This window comes from Myiozetetes cayanensis, unplaced genomic scaffold (genome assembly GCF_022539395.1).
Source record: "Myiozetetes cayanensis isolate MyiCay16 unplaced genomic scaffold, myiCay2020 scf12, whole genome shotgun sequence".
Taxonomy (NCBI): Eukaryota; Metazoa; Chordata; class Aves; order Passeriformes; family Tyrannidae; genus Myiozetetes; species Myiozetetes cayanensis.
The window spans coordinates 909386-928117 of NW_026086826.1; the positions used below are offsets into that span (position 1 = coordinate 909386).

Sequence of the window (18732 nt, forward strand, 5' to 3'; positions counted from 1 at the left end):
TAACTAAAATCATTACTGGCATGTCTGCTCTGCATGCACTGGTGTGCAGCTGTACATTTTTCAGGGACAGATGGGCTTATTGAAATAAACAAATGCTGCAAAGTCCAATCAATACAGAGAGAGAGAGAGAGAATAAAACACTTTAAAATGTTTTCTATTGAACTCCCAAGTCCAAATAGGCTTAAAATAAAAATGCACAGATGTACAAAATGGCACTTTTGATGTTCTCCTTTATAAAAGGACTGACTTCTGTTAGTCAAAGTGTCAACATATATTGTGCAGCATAAGTGAGAGAAATGTCAAGTACAGTACTCTCAATTTCTTTGTAATTTAATCAATAATACTCTTATTTCAGGACAAAGCAACGCCTATCAAACATGTCTAGAATTTTGGTGGAGATCCAACTGAGTGTCTCAAAAGTTGTGAGTTTTGTGTCTACACTTTGAGATGTAAAAGAGGAAGTTCTTCATTAAGTACTTTCAAACTTATAAGTTTACAAAATTAAGTACTTCCAAATGAGCAAAGCAGCTATGTATTTCTGAAGGCCAGCAAGACAGAGAGGAGCTCATAAACTGCATTTTGTACAAGGGTGACAGCAACTCCAGCGTGTGAGAACTCCCACCTTTCACCACAAAACCTTTTATGATTGATATTTGTCATCCCTCGTGGATGGAAAGCCACCACAGTGAGACACAGCACATTCTGCAGTCTTGCAGCAACTGAAGATCAGAAAAAGTAAGAACCACAGCTGAACTTTGGTTAGAAGTGCTGTGATCACTACACTCCCCCTTCCTAGGCCCACAGAAGCCTATCCTACCCTCCAACAAGTCTCTTCAGCTGAGACAGCTGCTATTTGCAAACTTAATGATTTCAGTCATTCTGTACACTTAGACATGGAGCACTGGAACAAGTAAGGAAATAAAAATTTGGATTTGATAACTGGAGTTTATCAGGCATCAAAAAAGAGACTTGAAAAATAACAGGATAGGCTTTTTGGGACAGGGAAGAAAGATGGTCAACAATCGAAACGGCTACTGAAGCACCATGTGGTTTGAAATCAGACTTCAAAACTGATTTTAGTCTCTGGCAATCTTTTGGATGACTGGTGGTAATGACAGGCGATGCCTCTTACAGTTCTGGAATTGGGCAGTGTCATCACTGTACAAGCTGCAGTTGACAAACTCCAAAACTTATAGACTTTGAAAGACAAGAAGTATCCAGAATCCTGAGTTACGACAGACACAGAATTAGCCAGTTCAAAGGGCAGGCCAATACAACTGACAGTAAACAAAAATAAACATTTTAAAGTTAGAGCAACTACAAGTTAGAGTACAGGGTGGGCCGCGCTGTGGCACTATACTTCTGAAACTGGAAAAGAAAAGATTCCTGGAGATAGCAATACCCAATCGGTAGAACATATCCACACTTCTCTTCCTAAAACAGCATAAAAAATTATGTTTGAACATTATTTGCATTACACTTTTTCTCTATGAGCTAGCCTAGTGGAACTGGAAACGTAACTTCTTGTCATTTGACTGACCTCACGGTTTGGAATCAGGTGCACTGCCCTCTCTCTGAGAATTTGGGAATGAAAATAGCGCCAAAGCAGAAGTGGTCTTTGTGGAACAAAACTTTGGTTAGATTGGGGTAAGACATCACTCCTCAAAAGTGGCACGAGAAGAACAGTTACAACAAGCCACCGATACTACACACGGGAGGAATGGTACTAGGGATCACTGTTTGCTGTGGGCTTCCAATCCTACAAATGGTACAGGGAAAAAAATCAGCAAGCAACCATTTCACAATGACACAGCAGAAATGAGGAGAAAACAGATGATCTGTGTTTGGCCTTTGGCAACAGTGAAGGGTCAGTGTGGTGAAGCAGTGCAGAGTAGTATTTCAGTTTCAGGAGACTAAATCTTAAAATTTTGCAGGAAGCAGTACGGACAGTTTTGACACGGCCTTGCCTATGCCAGAACTCATTTCCTTCCTTTTGGGATATATACTGTCACCACAGAGTTTTTGCATCTCAGACTTGGCCTGTTTCCTGTACCAACAGAAAATGTGACTTTGGTTAAGGATTACTGCAGATCAAGAAATACACACTTAATAATAACTCAAGGGAATGATCAGTGCACTGCTCAAATTCCATTGCAAGCACCGCTATCTCTCTGCTGAGTTACGGGACGAAGTCACTGCAAAGAATGACCTTACAAGAAAGCAAAACCAGTTAAAAGTGTCGAATCTGCAGAACTTTTATGAACATGCACACATATCAGTGAAAAAAAAGCATTAATTACTGCAAGGAAATAAGAAGTATGTCTACAGCTACAGAACTTTGGCATTAGAAAGAATATTGTGCAAAACTGCTGAAGTTGCCATAACATCACATTTTTCTATCTCAGTATGATTTCAGTATTTACTTTGTTTTCAGTGAAAAATCCTGATTTAAGGCACAATTCCTATTCTGCCTTTAAATTAAAACTGAACATTTCTTTCTCACTCTTTTCCCCTTTGCTTTTAAGAACCCATTTTGAGTAAGTCATTAATGAATTATTCACTCCGAATTTGCGTTCATTTATAACAAAGTCCTCTTACAAATGTTCCCCAACTGGGTCATTTGCCTGTGAGTGTCAGTGCTGGGTTTGCTGTGCACCCAAAGTCACCACAGCAGCAGGTAGCCTTTCAAGCAGATCATGATTAAAATTGAAGTCAATTCCTGCTTTACAAGCCTGTGAGCCAAGCCAATTTGTCAGCAACTGGTAGCGGGCAAAAGTACAAATTCCTATCTGGCCTATTGAATAGCTAATCTGAGTTTGTTTTCTGGAAAAACAGTAGCCTTAAAAGCCAAACACTTAAGAACACAGACAGACACTTGGCCAGCATCACACCATGGCTCCCTTCCACACTTTGTGAAGCTAATTGGAGGCCCTAGCCTGCAAGTGCTTTGCATGCATAATGGGTCTGTGGGCCATAAACATATGCTCCTTTTCCACGGAACAGCTCTCCAGCTTCGATTGTGAGGGCCAGAGGAAGTGAGCAAGAATAAAAAGATTATACTTACTGTAAGGAACACATTCATACTGAACTTCTAGATATTTGTATGTTCCAGGACAAGGATCAGGAAACACATCTGACCCAGTAACTACTATACACTGTGTTCGGTTGTTGCACCTGTAATGGGAAAAGAAAGCAAGCTAATTAATTTAAAATTACATTTAATTTGCAAGTTCATACTCAAGTACTACATTCAGTGCTAACTCTCTTCACACTTGGGCAATCCAATCCATAAGACAACAAAGTTAATTAATACTAATTAGTCAAAGTCCAAAAAAAGGCTTCGAGACAGTATTTTAGTTCAGGCTTTATACTTTTAAATTTGGATATCAGGGTTATCTTAAATGCCCCCACTGTAGAGATAGCTGTACCAAACATATACTGATTTGATACTACTGTTCAATAAAATGAAAACAAAATGTAAAGATTATAGAATTGAAAAATGTGCAATTCTGAGTAATGTATCATAACACCAGTGAATAATTCCTTCCATCTTTAGAGACATACATACTGCTGAATGGTTTTACATCTCAGAGACAGTTTTGCTGTGATTCAAGGAAATGATTTTGGGTGGAACAGTTATTGTGGACAAAGAACATTAGCATTTTCATTTAAATTATTTTAGGAGCTACTGGTGGACTCCTGTTAGGCTACAGGAAAAGACTGAACATCTGAGGAAATAAGAATAACAGTTAAAGAGAAGAACTGCAAGAAAATTAATTAAAATGTATTTTAGAGGAGATTAAGTACTGAAACATATAAATGATTTGCTTACCAAGCAAATGCTTTTTAATACAAAAAAGAACTTTATTACAATGCCTCTAACCACGTGGATCTACTGAACATTTTTGAAGGCATTTTTAATAATAATAATCAAGACTACTGTTAATTTTTCCAGAATAAAAAAACAAACAAACAAACATTAGTTTGGAAGTTAAAAGCGAAAAAACAATCACCTAAGCCTGAAGAGATGGTCAAAATGTAATACAAAGAAATAGTCACAAGGAAGTGAAGAAAAAAAGGAGAAGGTCAGGGAGTTTGGTGACTAAAAGAAAAAGAGTTTGGCTGATCTTCCCAGGGGTTGGTTTTGTTTGTCAGCAAACTGAATAACAGAAGTCTGAACTTAAGTAATAGAGCAGCCTTTGGCTCCAGCTGTACATCAACTGCTGTGCTGCACCACCACTTCCCACCCCCCCTGAATGCCACAGCCCAGGGGAAAACCATCTGCCCTGTACCCATGGCCTTCCTCAGCTGCCAGTGCCAGCAGGTACTGCAGCAATCCGTGCTACCTCCTAAAGGCAGAGCAAGCCCATTTGAAGGACTCTAAAATAAATCACTTCCCTTTTTAAAAACCCAGGGATCAGAGCAGCACAGAGCCGGTCAGGACATGCTGTGCCTCTCTGCTGAGTGAGCTCAGCAACAAAACTCTTCAGACAGCTAATCCTTCTTCTTCCTTTTTCTTCTTTATTTCAAGCTACTTATTTCCAGCACCATCAGGCTCATTCAAAACTGCAGAACTAACTGGAAACAGTCAGGCATTTCTGTATACATGCACAACCACGGACAAAGGTAGATGGTAAGGAGTTCACCTGCACGAGTGCTGTGCAGATGGAGGCTGTAGAAGCAGAAGGCAACACGGCCCCAAAAATCACAGGCCTCTCTGTAATATCCCTGATACAGGGCTTTTGATCCCACATCTCAGGCAGACTAACAAGCATAACCTCAGATGTAAGATTTTGTAACAAATTTCTCTGCGTTTCTTCAGTGAAACCCTGATTTTCAAGCACTTCTAAGATTTCAAATTAAAGACACAATCAGGATAGTCACATTTTAAAAAGTCGACATTCAGGTAACTGTTACACAGTTTTGTGGTCACATTTCCATTAGAGTGAGACGTTCAAGAAAAACCAAGAGCAGCTACAGCAGCTGTCAATCCCAACTCACGGCTTACAGACAGGACAGGAAGAGAAAGTGGACTTTGTAGAGGTAGTTCTGAGACAAGTAACTTGGGGAATTTACACTGCTCTGGATAAATTAAAGCTGTGTGTCTGCTGCATTGTGTAAAACCAGGGATACCAACTTCTTTGTTAGTTATTGGCCTACAGTTCTGCTGCTGTCTGCAAAAGCCATTTTGCAAACTGGCAGAGGTTTCAGTTGAGCTCCTTTAAGACAAGAAGCCCCAAATTCCATGGTATATTGGACACAGGAGCCTCCACGCTCAGCACTACACAGAGTTTACCCCACATGGCTACAGATTACCAAAGCTACTCATCCCTGGCACAGCAGAACCTGGTGAAAGCCTCAGAAACACTGTGCTCCAAGAGGAGGATACTGCACTGTACAGCCTTCCTGTACGGTGACCCATTCTCATTCCTTTCTGTAACGGATTCCCTGGGACAGGATTCCCCAAGAGAAGACTACAGCAGAAATAAAGTCCCTGGCAATCTGCAGGATTGGCCTAGACAGCATCAGGGACAAAAACAAACCCAAACCTCAAAAACCTTAACTGGCAATTAACTTGAAGTCCCTCATTCGTTTTAACCAAAGTTATTTTTTCTACACAATATACTGGTAGTTTGGTCCATCTACTCAAGCTCTTTTAGAATTGTTCCAATGAAGGTGTGATACAAACCAGCCATAATTTCTCCAAATTTAAGATGTCAAAATCAGAAATACTTTGGTGTTTCAGTTTGTGACCTAGTGTTTTAAGTTTTCTGTAGGTTTAAATACCATTTAAGTGTTCTGCAGTCTACAAAACAGCATGCTTCCCCTGCATATGTAAAAATATGCACAGTCTCAGGTTTTTATGTACAATCTTAAAATTCATATGATTTCACACTGAGAAATGTCTTCATGCTTAAGACATTCACAATATTCACAAAGATTTATGATACAATGACTTTGCCATTTACAAGGAAATAAAGCAGATCTGCAAAGAACTCTGTATAAACTCAATAACAGTTGATTTAGGCAAGGTAATATAGGACTTAAATTTGAAACCCTAGTTAGGAAAAGACTAACTGAAGCAGTGAAAGAATTCAGGTTCCTGTGCTAGCACCAACAAGAGTTTTGCAAGGGGAAAGGTAGGAATTACAACTATTTTCATGAATGCAAGAAGCAATTGTGGACTCTGACACTCGTTTCTTCTGTATTTTAGTGTGAATGAAAAAAGGTTACATCTTCATAATGCAGATGCATCACTTAGAGTAATCTAAAAATCAAATGGAGTGTTTAATTAACAGTTACAGTATAATGTCTGAACTCCTTTCACCTCAGGAAGAAGACTGTGCAAATGAGGAATGGCCCCTTCACATTTCAGATGAATAAAGAAAGAAAAAGGAAAGCAGCTCCAGCAGGGCTGTTATTAAGTGTCTCCTGCTCATGATGTAGCCATGTCCCTGCTGCATCCATCCTCCTTGCTCAGCATTAAGAAAAGCTGTATTTTCCATGATAATTTGTTTGCATTTCAACTCTAATCTTGACTGGTACAATTCCCAGCAAATTGCTTTTGCCTTTTTTTTATTATTATTATTATTATCTTATGTTTATTATTGCACTTTTCCACGTGCAGTGTATGGAGATGAGATTCCACGTGCAATCTATTGTGCGAGGTGTTTTAATCAATAATCTTGTTCTGCTGATTAAGCAGGGGCTCCTGTTTTGGCAAGATAACATTAGTTTCTCCTGTCATGCTCCAAAAGCTATTGGGAATCTTCAGCAGATCATTAGATATGCTACAATAAAGCTCTGGTACATTCTCTTTTCTTTCTTCAATTACTTCTTCACTGTCCTATCGTTCCTCGTCACTGCTGGCACTGCATTATTATTACAGCTCCCCTGAAACTTGCACTAGAGCTATGTCTGCAGGCCATGGGATGCCATTTTCAATTGCAGCTTCTGCTTGAAAATATAAATTAAGAAAATTTCATTATCTCCTGCCAAGGGCCATTATTCACCATTGTTCTAAGGAAGATTAAAAACACACAATCTATGGACTTGAACAAATACTCCAGCACTAAAATGAAAAGCACAGTGTGTCGTGACTGGACCAGAGAGTGAAGCACTGGAATCTGAACAGCAGAGCCTGGAAAGGCACAGGCATGACATGAATCAAACCAACCGAGTGAAAGAGGGATCGCCTTTACAGGCCAGTCACACCTGTCACAGAGAGATACACACACGTGCTTTTCAGGGGGTCCTGCAGTCTGCAAAAATAAAGCACGTGTGAAATAATGTCCACATTGCCATTCATCCTTCAAATGCTTCTGTCTTGCATACTAACTTCGACAAAGATAGTAATATAAAAGAAACATCGTGAAAAGGGTAGGGATTAACGTCTAGGCAGAAAAGAACTATCAAAATAATTCTGGGTATTCCTGTATTCCTCATCTCCAGGAATGCAGCATTTCATTAAGCTGGGTATAATGCAAACACAGAAAACATCATGTGTACTTCACTATAAAAAACCCAAAATACAGTATAAACCCACATCTAATAGATAAAATTCATTTTCAATAACATTGCCGATACATTAAAAAAATCTATCTTGGTACGTTTTGAAACTCTCAAGTCAGATGTGGCAATATTTCTCTTTCAGCATATTGATTAAACACTTAAAGGCCAGCAGGATGGCATGTTCCTGCGTACTGCCTGCAGCAACCTGCTAAACACCACGGAGGCACTGAGCTGGGGCTGCAGCTCCACGAGCTCCACGAGCTCCTCGGGTCCCTCCCTCGTTACGTGCATGAAGATGGCAGGTACTACTTCAGTGTTGTGTCTTACTAATCTGGTCTTGGAAAGCATGTACAGAACTTATAAACAAAATAGCCAGAGTTTAGTTTAGGGGTGTTCAGATACAATTATTTAAAGCAATGTACTTACATTCTGAGTTTCAAGTTCACCTCCCAATACATGTTCCAAAACATGTTACATACTGAAACCTAATGAGTCAGCAATTTAATCCTGAAAAAAAGAGCTGCTAAGAAAACCCAGCCAGCCTTCCTGTAAAGCCTGGATTTGAGGTGGCATTGTCCAGCCACCACTGCCATTTCCAGAGTGCCCCAGCAACTGGCACAGGGTGGCACAACCCTTCCCATGCAGGAATAGTGAGTGCACGAGTCTCTACAGAGCCAGGCTTCCTTAAAGATGGATCTATAATCCTGGAACTGGCCTTTCAGAAGCCCAGGAAGCCACACTGACATCGTTGCTTACTCTTGTGTAAGATCTTCTAAAAATTATTTTCAAGTTAGAATGCCCAAAGCTATTACAGGGGAATGAGCATGCAAAAAAAAACATGGTAGCAATTTTACCCAGCTCAAAGAGAAAGCAGATTTAGTGTGCTGGGGCTGGTGGTTTTCATAATCCAAGGAAAAAAAAAGGGAGATACATGAGCAGGTATGATAGTGGAATTTGGCCATAAGAGATGTGTCTAGATACTGGCAACCCTCCTGTGGCCACTAAAGCACTGAGGCATGCTAGAGTTTGGTTTGACAATTCACAAACCAGCCCTGGGATTTCTATGCACTTGGCAACGTGACCATTACAGCAATAAACCTGGTGGGTTTAGATGAAAAATATTGGGGGGGGTGGGGGGGGGAAGGGGTATTTTTCTTTTTTCTTTTTAAAAATATAATATTGATGATTTGTTGAATCTTCCTAATTATCAAGTAAACAAACAGAAGCAAGCAAAATAATTTATAATTAATATTGTAGAAGGTGCACCATAGAGTCGTTTCTGTTTGCCCAATAAAAATGCAATAATATTTAACTGTGCTTTCTTTGTAAAATGTAATCTTGTGGGAGTTTAAGGGTACACATTAGGTATAAAAACTCCAAATAGACAATAAAACACAGCATAAAATTTGCAACTCCCACAGGCCTTTTCTTAGGATTACCCAGTCTGATCCACTGTCAATGAATGTGTATCAGACTTGTATGGCAAAGTAATTTAACTGTATTTCTCACTTTCAACCTCTTCTTACAACTTTAATACATTTAGTTATGACCTTTTAGCATTCATGTCTCTAAGTTCAAAGCAGCCACTGTTAAAATGATGAATCTTCTCACCTACTCACACCTGAAATAGTTTTTTCTTGTTACAATTCATCCCTGTTCTAGCACTTTGCTTATTGGTGTAAATGCTATTATTATGGGGTTATTGTCAACCAGAAACTGGAGCACCAGAAAAAATAGGGAAAGGGGAAAAAAAAAAAAAAGAAAGAGGAAATGTGGATTCCAGTGGAATGGGTAACTTCTGCCTTCTCTTGGTATTTTTTAAGTGCTTTTATAATCCCATCTTTCTATCCCCACTGCTTTCTACCACATACATGAAAGGCCTACTAGAGCGACCAGAGCTTGTGAGGAGAAGGCTGTAAATCAAGGACAGCAAACCAGATATGAAAGATGCACCGAGGTGTGCAAAGAACACGGAACAATCTCCTGGTGAGGCCGGCGCGGGCACAAACCCAAACCCCGGAGCAGCACGAAGCAGGAGAGACCTGCCTGGGAGAGAAAATGCTCCCAGGGCAGCCCTGCCTGAGGAATAAGAAATGGAAATACACCGATTGTCACGATCTTGTCACATTGTTTAGGTGCATGCACATTTGCAAGCAAGCTGCAGCAGGGGATTACAGCCCTGCGTGTCTCAGGACACCAGCTAAGCCGAGCAGATCCGCGCCGCTGAAAAGTAATCAGTTCAAAAGACCCAATTAAATGTTTCACCATTTAGACAAAATAAATAGCCTGCAGCCATGGTTATTTACTAATGAAAACTTTAGTAGTGCAGCACCGTCCTATCTGGGCAATTTACACAGATTATTCACACTGAGTGAGCATAAGTGCAGCATCACGCCCTGTGATGCTCCAGGGGAGAAACGGGGGCTGTGCAATAAACCCAGGGCTTCAGGAAGGGGCATCATTTCTGAGGCACAGAGCTAGAGCAGAGCTATGGAAAATCCAGGGAAAATCCTGGAGCACAGTGTCTGATCCTTAGGAATAACACTGCAACACACTTGCAGGAGAAGAGACTACCAGGTAGAGAGTACAAGATAAGAGTAAAAACCCCTTAAAATTCTCTTTTTTGCAGCACTGTTGATCTTTTTTATCCATGGCTTGGCATGCAGCATATTCATAATTTAGTTAAAAGTTATGTAACTTAAGGCAGCTTCTGAGTCACTATTAAATGAGTAACTTGAAGAATTACAATACTGAAAATATTGGAAATACGTAGCTTTATCCTTCACATTAATTTGCACAGATCTGAAATACATTTTTAACAATCACCCACTTTAATTACTAAAATAAGGCATTTTACATGACAGGTGTGATTTGTTACTGCACCTTCTGAAACACAGAAGCCTTGGTAGACTTTCAATGCCCCCACCAGACTCCAGGTCTGTGCAATGCAAGTTCAGCTTGATTCACTGTGGGTCTCCTGAGTTCAACACATCTCCACTGCTTACAGAACTGCATATTCAACACAAAACTATCTGGCCTCTAACAGGAAATTAAGACTTGGTCATTTCCAGAACTGGCCCCTGAGACAACTGGATTCCATAGGGTCCTTTGGTTCCCCTGTGCATGGACAGGCTGAGGACAATTTCAAACGGGGTGTGCAGTGGGGGCAACCCTAACTCACCTTTAACGTATGCAGTCACCTTGAATAATTAAAAATACTATAGCCTCTATCAATTAGGAGAAATTATCTATAAAAATGTTCACCCACTGCAGTTTGCATATGGGAAAACGATCATATTTTTAACAAGGGAAATGGGAAATCGCTATGGGATGCCCTACTTAGATTAAATTAGCAAGATCTTGTTATCAGGCCATATAAAAGATACACCATAATAAGATGTGACCTTGCAGAACCTTGGAGCCAATCTGACTTTTTTCCCCCTGTAACCCTTCCTAATTATCTGCAAAGTTACAGACCCTTTTGTGGCAGGTTATTTTTCTGTGAATAGTGAGGGGTTTTGGGCTTTTAAATATTTAATTAGTCTTCTGATATGAGAATTGTTGCACATGCCAACTGCTTCGATTTTCAAACTGTGTTCATCCTAATTATGTTCAGATTTAGATTGGTCATCCCAAACCTCTCACTCTTGTAATTATTTACTCCTTAAAGATCATTCAGCAGAGAAATATTTTTCACCCTTATGGCTTTTTCTTTCCACAAATGGCTTTTCTGGTCCGTTAATTACCCACTCAGAGGATTAGAGTTTGTAATAATGCAAGAGATCCTGCACGTAAGATGAATTTTACAGGGTGAAAGAGAATAAATTGTTTTTTGTAAACTTGCCTTGGGGAATACCCCCCCTTTTGGGTTATAATTTTCATCGACAGTGCCATGTGCCCACCACTGCACATCCCCCAGCTCCACAGGGCCACGGGGTGACTCATCTGTCCGGCTGGACAGAGCGCGAGCAAAGCGCTGAGCGAGAGGCAAAAGGCGGCTCGGGGATTTCAGGAGATCTGTGAGAGTGCAATCTGCTGGCAGCGAGCTACGCTCCTTTTTCTCATCATTTTTAATGCCCATTTCGTGGCCTTAAAGTTACGTATATTTAACCGATAACTAATAATAAAATTACAACTTTTCTCATTTCATCTGCTGATTTTTTCCAGAAGTGCTGTCCCTTGGTAGATCTTTAATCAACTCTGTAACAGTGGTGTCATTTCCTATTAAAATGTGTCTGAGAGTCCTCACTACAAGTACTTTCTTTTCTTCTGAGAGGAATGCTTGTCACAAAAGCACTGTTATTCATTACCCACAGTGATGTCTGGATCTAATTATCATCTGGAAAGCTTGCAGGGTTTCCAGGTATAGGACTTCCCCTGCAAAAGTATCCTGTTCTAACTTGGAAAGCACAATCCCACTTTCTTCTCTGCAATTTGAAGGAGAGGGATTAAATTACTGATGTGAGCTTTGCACTCCATCGTTCCTGGAACTCCCAGTTTAAGCCCAGGATAGTTTAGGGGGCTGCTTGCATTTGCTTGTTCCCACATCTGCAGAAATCCTGTCTGTGCTGCAGTTGTTTTTTACCCAAGTCAAGCAGATTCACCACCATAAAACACAGATGAGAAAATTCACTGGCTTGACTCTGTCAGTCAGTGCACAGATAATCTTTAATTGTGTCAAAAATATTCATGATCTAATCCTTTTATCAAACGCTCTGCCACTGAAGGAGTCTCCTGTGCCTGCACAATTAAAAACCCCATGTCAGCCACACATAATACTGTGTTACATTTGATGCAAATCCTTTACTATTGAAATAAGCACTGGGCTGACAGCAGGAAGTGGCTGATAAGAAAGCAACAAGGCATTGCTGATGGCATTCATGATAACTGAGCTCTAACTCATATGTGTTCTGTCTACAGCATGTTACCCAAAGTGCTCCTGTTTTAAGTGCAACTCCAGGAGGTGTTCTTTTGCTGCATCTCTGTCACAAAGGCAGCAAAATTACCCAAGAAAGCTAAATACACAAAGTAAATTATGTTTTTCATACCCACCAGTGATGCTGGCACCAGAATAATATACTGAGAGTAATATCACTGCTGCTACATCCTAGCTGAGAAAACACCTACAGCTTCCTGAGAGCAACAGTACAGCTGAGCTCAGTGCTGGGAAGGAATTCTGTAAACAGGGAAAGATTATGGGTTCAGAACTGTCACTTTATTGCTACACTTACAGCTCAGCCTAAATGAAAATACTTAATAAGAGCACAAACTCTTGAGTTACTGTAAGGCAACAATTTTACAGTGCTGCAAAAAGGTGGATATTAAATACATTTCCCAATTGCTCCTTCATCATACACATATATATCACAAGAAGCAGGGTAAGGTTTAAGATCACAGATTACCACTACGAAAGGAACTTAAGACACCTTTGTAATTAAAACAGCAAAACATGGATCTTGCCAGATGAGACATTATAAAGCTTGGTGTCACTAAGAAGGAGTAAGGCTTCTTCCTCCAAGGTGTTTGAACTGCGTGACTTTGGTGAGGACAACGAAATCATTTTGCTGCCTCATTTATTTTCTTTTTTTTTTTTTCTTTTTCTGCTTTGCATGTCCATGTGAGTGTATGTGTGTGTGTGTGTGTATGTACTAGCAGAAATTGGGACGCAAAGGTTCCTACAGCTGTCGTGTTATTGGATAAACCTGAAAAAACAAAGCTCTCAATAGTAAATTCGTAGTAGAGCTTCTGTGCTGCAAGGGTATTATAAAACAGGTTTGACATGGAAAAAACTCCTCGTGGTAAGAACCCTTCCTTCCCATTGATGTGTCTACAGCAGGCTAAAAATATCCTGAATACTGAGTATTCGGTCTGTGTAACACTTAAGACTGCATTAACTTCATTGCAGTACCTTGTTTTATGGGCTCAGTTCATCATGACCTATAAAATGTTAAGCTGAAGTGCTTTAAATATCTGCTCACACGGTGTGCCAGCCGGGGAGTACAAGGCACTGTGCTGTGAAGCGGCAAAGAGCGCTCTGCTGAGGAAGTGGCACGCACTCCTGTGTCACTGATATAAACAGGGGAAGCTTGCTAAATTATGGATGAGACAGGCAGCCAATCTTGAGAGGAGACAGCAATCCTAGCTGAATTCTGCCTTTGATTTTTGTTTTACCGGTATGACGGCATTTTTCAAGATTGCTTCCTAAAGAAACCCTCAAGCTGACTGCCATACTAAACTAAGGGCACACATGCAAACTCCTTTCATTCACAGTTATTACAGGAAAGAAAATAAATAAAGACCTCCTTTATTTGTGGCAGTGGTATTTTTGCTAATTATTGTTCTGCAATATGAAGAAGATAAAATGAAAAGAGGGAAATTATCTACGTTTTTCAGTAATCATGGCCCATTTATTAAGCAATTAGATTGCAATTTTATTATTAGAGAGAGAAAAAAAAAAAGGAAATGTTGTAAAATACCGTTATTGCTTGTATCTTTGATCCTTAAACTCTTCCATTTCAGCAACCTCATTAATGTCAAAATGCCATGAATATGGCCACCCCTTTTTAGACTGTATACCCTGGGCTCAGGCAGAATCTATGGGATTCAATAAAGAAGATTTTCTTGTTGAATTCAACTAAAAGCTTAATTGAGCCACAAAGGTCAGAAGGTTCTTTTTATTTTAAGTAGGAGATTATTCTGTGGCAGAAGGAAATTTACAGAATATGAGATCTGCTCATTTCTACACTACTCTGAATCCAGTTTTTAATTTTTAAACCCACGTTACTCTTCTATTCCTTTCCTCTGAATTAAACATTTTCACTGTAATAATCTTTAAATTCCATTTCATTTGTGTTACTAATGAAAACTTTACACTTTCATGGCTACTGCTGACTTTTAACACTAAAAAGTACTCGTAATTTACTTACATATATTTAATTCATATTAATCTGTCCTAATTTATGATCTATACCCTGCTCTGCCCATCTTCCTGTACCTTTTTCCATGTCAGTTCTGTTTACTAAGTGATGTTCAACAGATTTCCTATAGTGCAATGAACCTCAACAGGCAGCTTTTAATTGCCTCACATAGGAAACCACATCACTATTAATTCCACAGCAACAGTATAAAATAAAACTATTGCTTCTCAGACTCCAGAGCAATTAGACCTCTCGGCTATTTGGCTAACTCTGCTTCATGATACCCAGTGCAGTTAATTATATTTTTTGATGTTAATAGTCTCTGTCAGTTTCAAGCATAACTCCTCTTTGATGAATATTTAAATTATATTTGAATAAAAAAATAATCTTGGTTACATTTCATATTCAGCAGTCATCACAGCTTAATAAAGGTCTCCTCAGCAAGGCTTGAGATAAATGGCTATATGAACACATGTATGAAGTCCTAAATCAACTTATCAGATAATGCAGCTGTTTTGGCTAAGTATTATAGAGGAGGTACTGGGGCTGGAGGAATTAACAGGCCTCAACTATTACATTATTATTCTATATGAACTAAATTTGGCACAGCAACATATAAGTAAATCACAATTTTTCAATAATAAAGTTCTGAGTGCAACTGAACCAGGAACTTGCACTGCCTAGACTAGAAAGATGAAAACTAGGTAAGAGTCATACAAGCCCACCCAAGAGGACACAGAACTCAACTGAAAGGTGCTCAAGGTTAAGCAGTGTTGTCTCAGCCAAGTTATCAAAAATGTTAGCAAATTACCAAGATAGGTAATTACATACCCAAAACACCCAGCACATGATTAACTGGGGGGTAAACAGTGTGCACACCGAGCAGAGCCCATTTCAGCAAGCAGAAGAGGCCCACACAGAAATCACAGGCTGAGGTAGTTTATATGATGCTCAAAGCAACACCATACAGTACTTAAAATGTTATGCATACTTATGTATAGCCACATTTATTTTCACCCATGAATAGCAAGGCAAGGCTGATGAGTATCTCTATACGATCCTCCAGATAAGATATATGCTGACTTCAGAAGAATTTGAGGGTGGTTTTGCCAAAAATAAAGGAGGAGAACAGCTTGAATATAAGATATGAAAACACTACATAGAATATCAAGCTACACCCTAGTAAAATAATGAATCCTATCTTTTTTGAAGTGAACTAAATCTAAATTTTAAATGTCATTAGTTGGTACGAATGATCCTTTCGTTGTTTCCTTTGTAGCTTGTCCAATGTCGTGACCACCTCCACATGCCTGGGTGTTATGTGCTTGCACGTGTGCAATGTAATTTCTTCTGCAGAAAATTAAAATACAACATGTTGCAAAGAGATGATCAAGTACCACTGGCAGCTATTTCCCCTCACCTGACTGCTCAAAACCTCATAATATGAGGATCTGTATTTAATTTACTAAGTAATGCCACGATAGAACAACCCCATTAATAAAATCCCCTATTTTTAATGAGCAAGACTAGACCTACTACTTTCATATTAAGAACTAATGATAGTGAAAATGCCCAATGCCTGCTGAGGTTCTTCCCAGTCACGGGTATTACTGTTTTCTGCGGTGTGCTTCACAAAAACTCCAGGCTCTGTGATTACACCTCATTCAGGAAAACAAACTACATGGATTTCTGCTTTTTGCTTTATATTTGAGGCATAACAAAGTCTTGTGACTAACATGTAGAAAACAAACCAAAACAAAAATCAATCTGGCCACGGCTCGGTATTGTGAAAAGCTTAGTTTCAAAATAAAGAGCATTTTCAGCTTCTGCTACATCTAAATACTCACAGGGCTGGCTGCTGTACTAAAACCTGTGTCTGCTTCAGATTAGAAATCTTCATTTAAAAGGGCGCTTACAAAAAGATATCTGATGTTTGCTAATCTTGTATGGTAAATGTTTTGTGAGACAGTTGTCAGGAAGCTGAAACAGAAAGCACTGGCACACCAAAGCAAAAGAGGGACCTGGCACGAGAGATCAGCATCACTGCCACAGCGTGTAAATTCCAACCTACTCATCCACTACAGCCTGGGCTACCCTGTCATCAGCACTGGGGTTTCCCTGACACAAAAAGAACAGACATGCAGGCCTTCATCACCAGAAAGCAGAAAAGGACAAGGTGTCCCTTTTATTCATTCCGAGATGCTTTTCACCACACTAGCAGAGAGGCAACCCTGGGCTGCAGGAGGAGAAGCAAGGGAAGGAGCAAGGACAGCAGCAGGGGTCAGCAGAGCCCTTGCCTAAGCCTGGCAGACCCCAAAGAGCAGTGCCATTCCCTCACTCACAGGCAGCTCCTGATGGCAGCGGGTGGAATGCACCCGTGAAATGGCTGTAGGTCACACCACGACATGCAGAGCTGAAGTGTGCTGCGTTCACACACTGCTGTATTCACACACTGCTGCATTCACTGCTGCATTCACACACTGCTGTATTCACACACTGCTGCATTCACTGCTGCATTCACACACTGCTGTATTCACACACTGCTGCATTCACTGCTGCATTCACTGCTGCATTCACTGCTGCATTCACTGCTGCATTTACACACTGCTGCATTCACTGCTGCATTCACTGCTGCATTCACTGCTGCATTCACTGCTGCATTCACACACTGCTGTATTCACTGCTGCATTCACTGCTGCATTCACTGCTGCATTCACTGCTGCATTCACTGCTGCATTCACACACTGCTGTATTCACTGCTGCATTCACTGCTGCATTCACTGCTGCATTCACTGCTGCATTCACACACTGCTGTATTCACTGCTGCATTCACTGCTGCATTCACTGCTGCATTCACTGCTGCATTCACTGCTGCATTCACTGCTGCATTCACACACTGCTGCATTCACTGCTGCATTCACACACTGCTGCATTCACTGCTGCATTCACTGCTGCATTCACACACTGCTGCATTCACTGCTGCATTCACACACTGCTGTATTCACTGCTGCATTCACACACTGCTGCATTCACTGCTGCATTCACTGCTGTATTCACACACTGCTGCATTCACTGCTGCATTCACTGCTGCATTCACTGCTGCATTCACTGCTGCATTCACACACTGCTGCGTTCACTGCTGCATTCACACACTGCTGCATTCACTGCTGCATTCACTGCTGCATTCACACACTGCTGCATTCACTGCTGCATTCACACACTGCTGCCTTCACTGCTGCATTCACTGCTGCATTCACTGCTGCATTCACTGCTGCATTCACACACTGCTGTATTCACTGCTGCATTCACTGCTGCATTCACACACTGCTGCGTTCACTGCTGCGTTCACTGCTGCATTCACTGCTGCATTCACTGCTGCATTCACTGCTGCATTCACACACTGCTGCGTTCACTGCTGCATTCACACACTGCTGCATTCACTGCTGCAGCTCACAGCCCTGCACCCTGGAACTGCCTGTGAACGAGGCACTGAAATGCTTTCTGTGCAAGCCTTGCAAAGGTTGGAACTCAGGTGACCCTACAGCAGGTTTTGCCTTCTACCAGCAGAGCACCCTGTGCCAAGCCTGCTTTTGGGTGCACCTTTTCGCTCCCGTGAGCGAGATTCATCGGTTAGAGGGCATTTGACCCACTGTCCACCCAAGCCTGGAGTCTGTGGAAGATTTTCTTTATTCACTGACATTATGGAACGGACCAAACTTGTTTTTACTTGAAAGGACACTAACACAGTGTGACAGAGCTCCTCTGCGGACCTGACAAGCAGCAACAGGAAAGGGGGTCCAAAAGACGGGTCTTCTTCAGAATGGAACCCATTTTGTTTCCTTTCAAAAATGTCTGACTCACTCACATGCAGGATTTATCAAAATTATGTATTTCTTGGGTATGTGACTAGGTGGAAAAGACTGAATGTCCCCGTTCTCCCAATCTCCCGTGGGATGGATAAGGAAAAAATGAAGTCTTGGGAGAAGGAATGGATATGGTGCTTCCTCCAGCTTCCCCCATCACTGCGTGGGGCAGGAGGCACGTGCTTACACTCTGCAGACCCCGTTTCAGTGCAGCTGCCTTGCAGAGGGCTGATGGACAGAACAGGTTAAGAGCAGTGCCCTGTGAGGGAAGTTGGTGGTAACAAAACCCAGGCGGGAACCGCTCAGTGGTGTCGTGACAGACGTGGCACTGAACGTGTGGCGTGTGCTGCAGATAGGACAGGGCATGTGCCACAGGAGAAACAAACACTGCTGAGGAGGACTGGCTCCCCTTTAATCCTTGTACTTTTCTGCAACAGTGT

The 18732-nt window shown here is 40.9% G+C and overlaps 1 protein-coding gene across 32 annotated transcripts in view; it reads right to left on the reverse strand.

Annotated features, from left to right (window-relative positions):
* The window catches only part of ADGRL2 (adhesion G protein-coupled receptor L2), a 155631-nt gene that overhangs the window by 47353 nt on the left and 89546 nt on the right, over window positions 1–18732 (reverse strand). For all 32 annotated transcript variants that reach the window (XM_050306413.1, XM_050306414.1, XM_050306438.1 and 29 more), the window contains one exon: window positions 3065–3174. In XM_050306413.1, the coding sequence (XP_050162370.1) occupies window positions 3065–3174 (110 nt within the window). The remainder of the gene's footprint in view (window positions 1–3064; window positions 3175–18732) is intronic.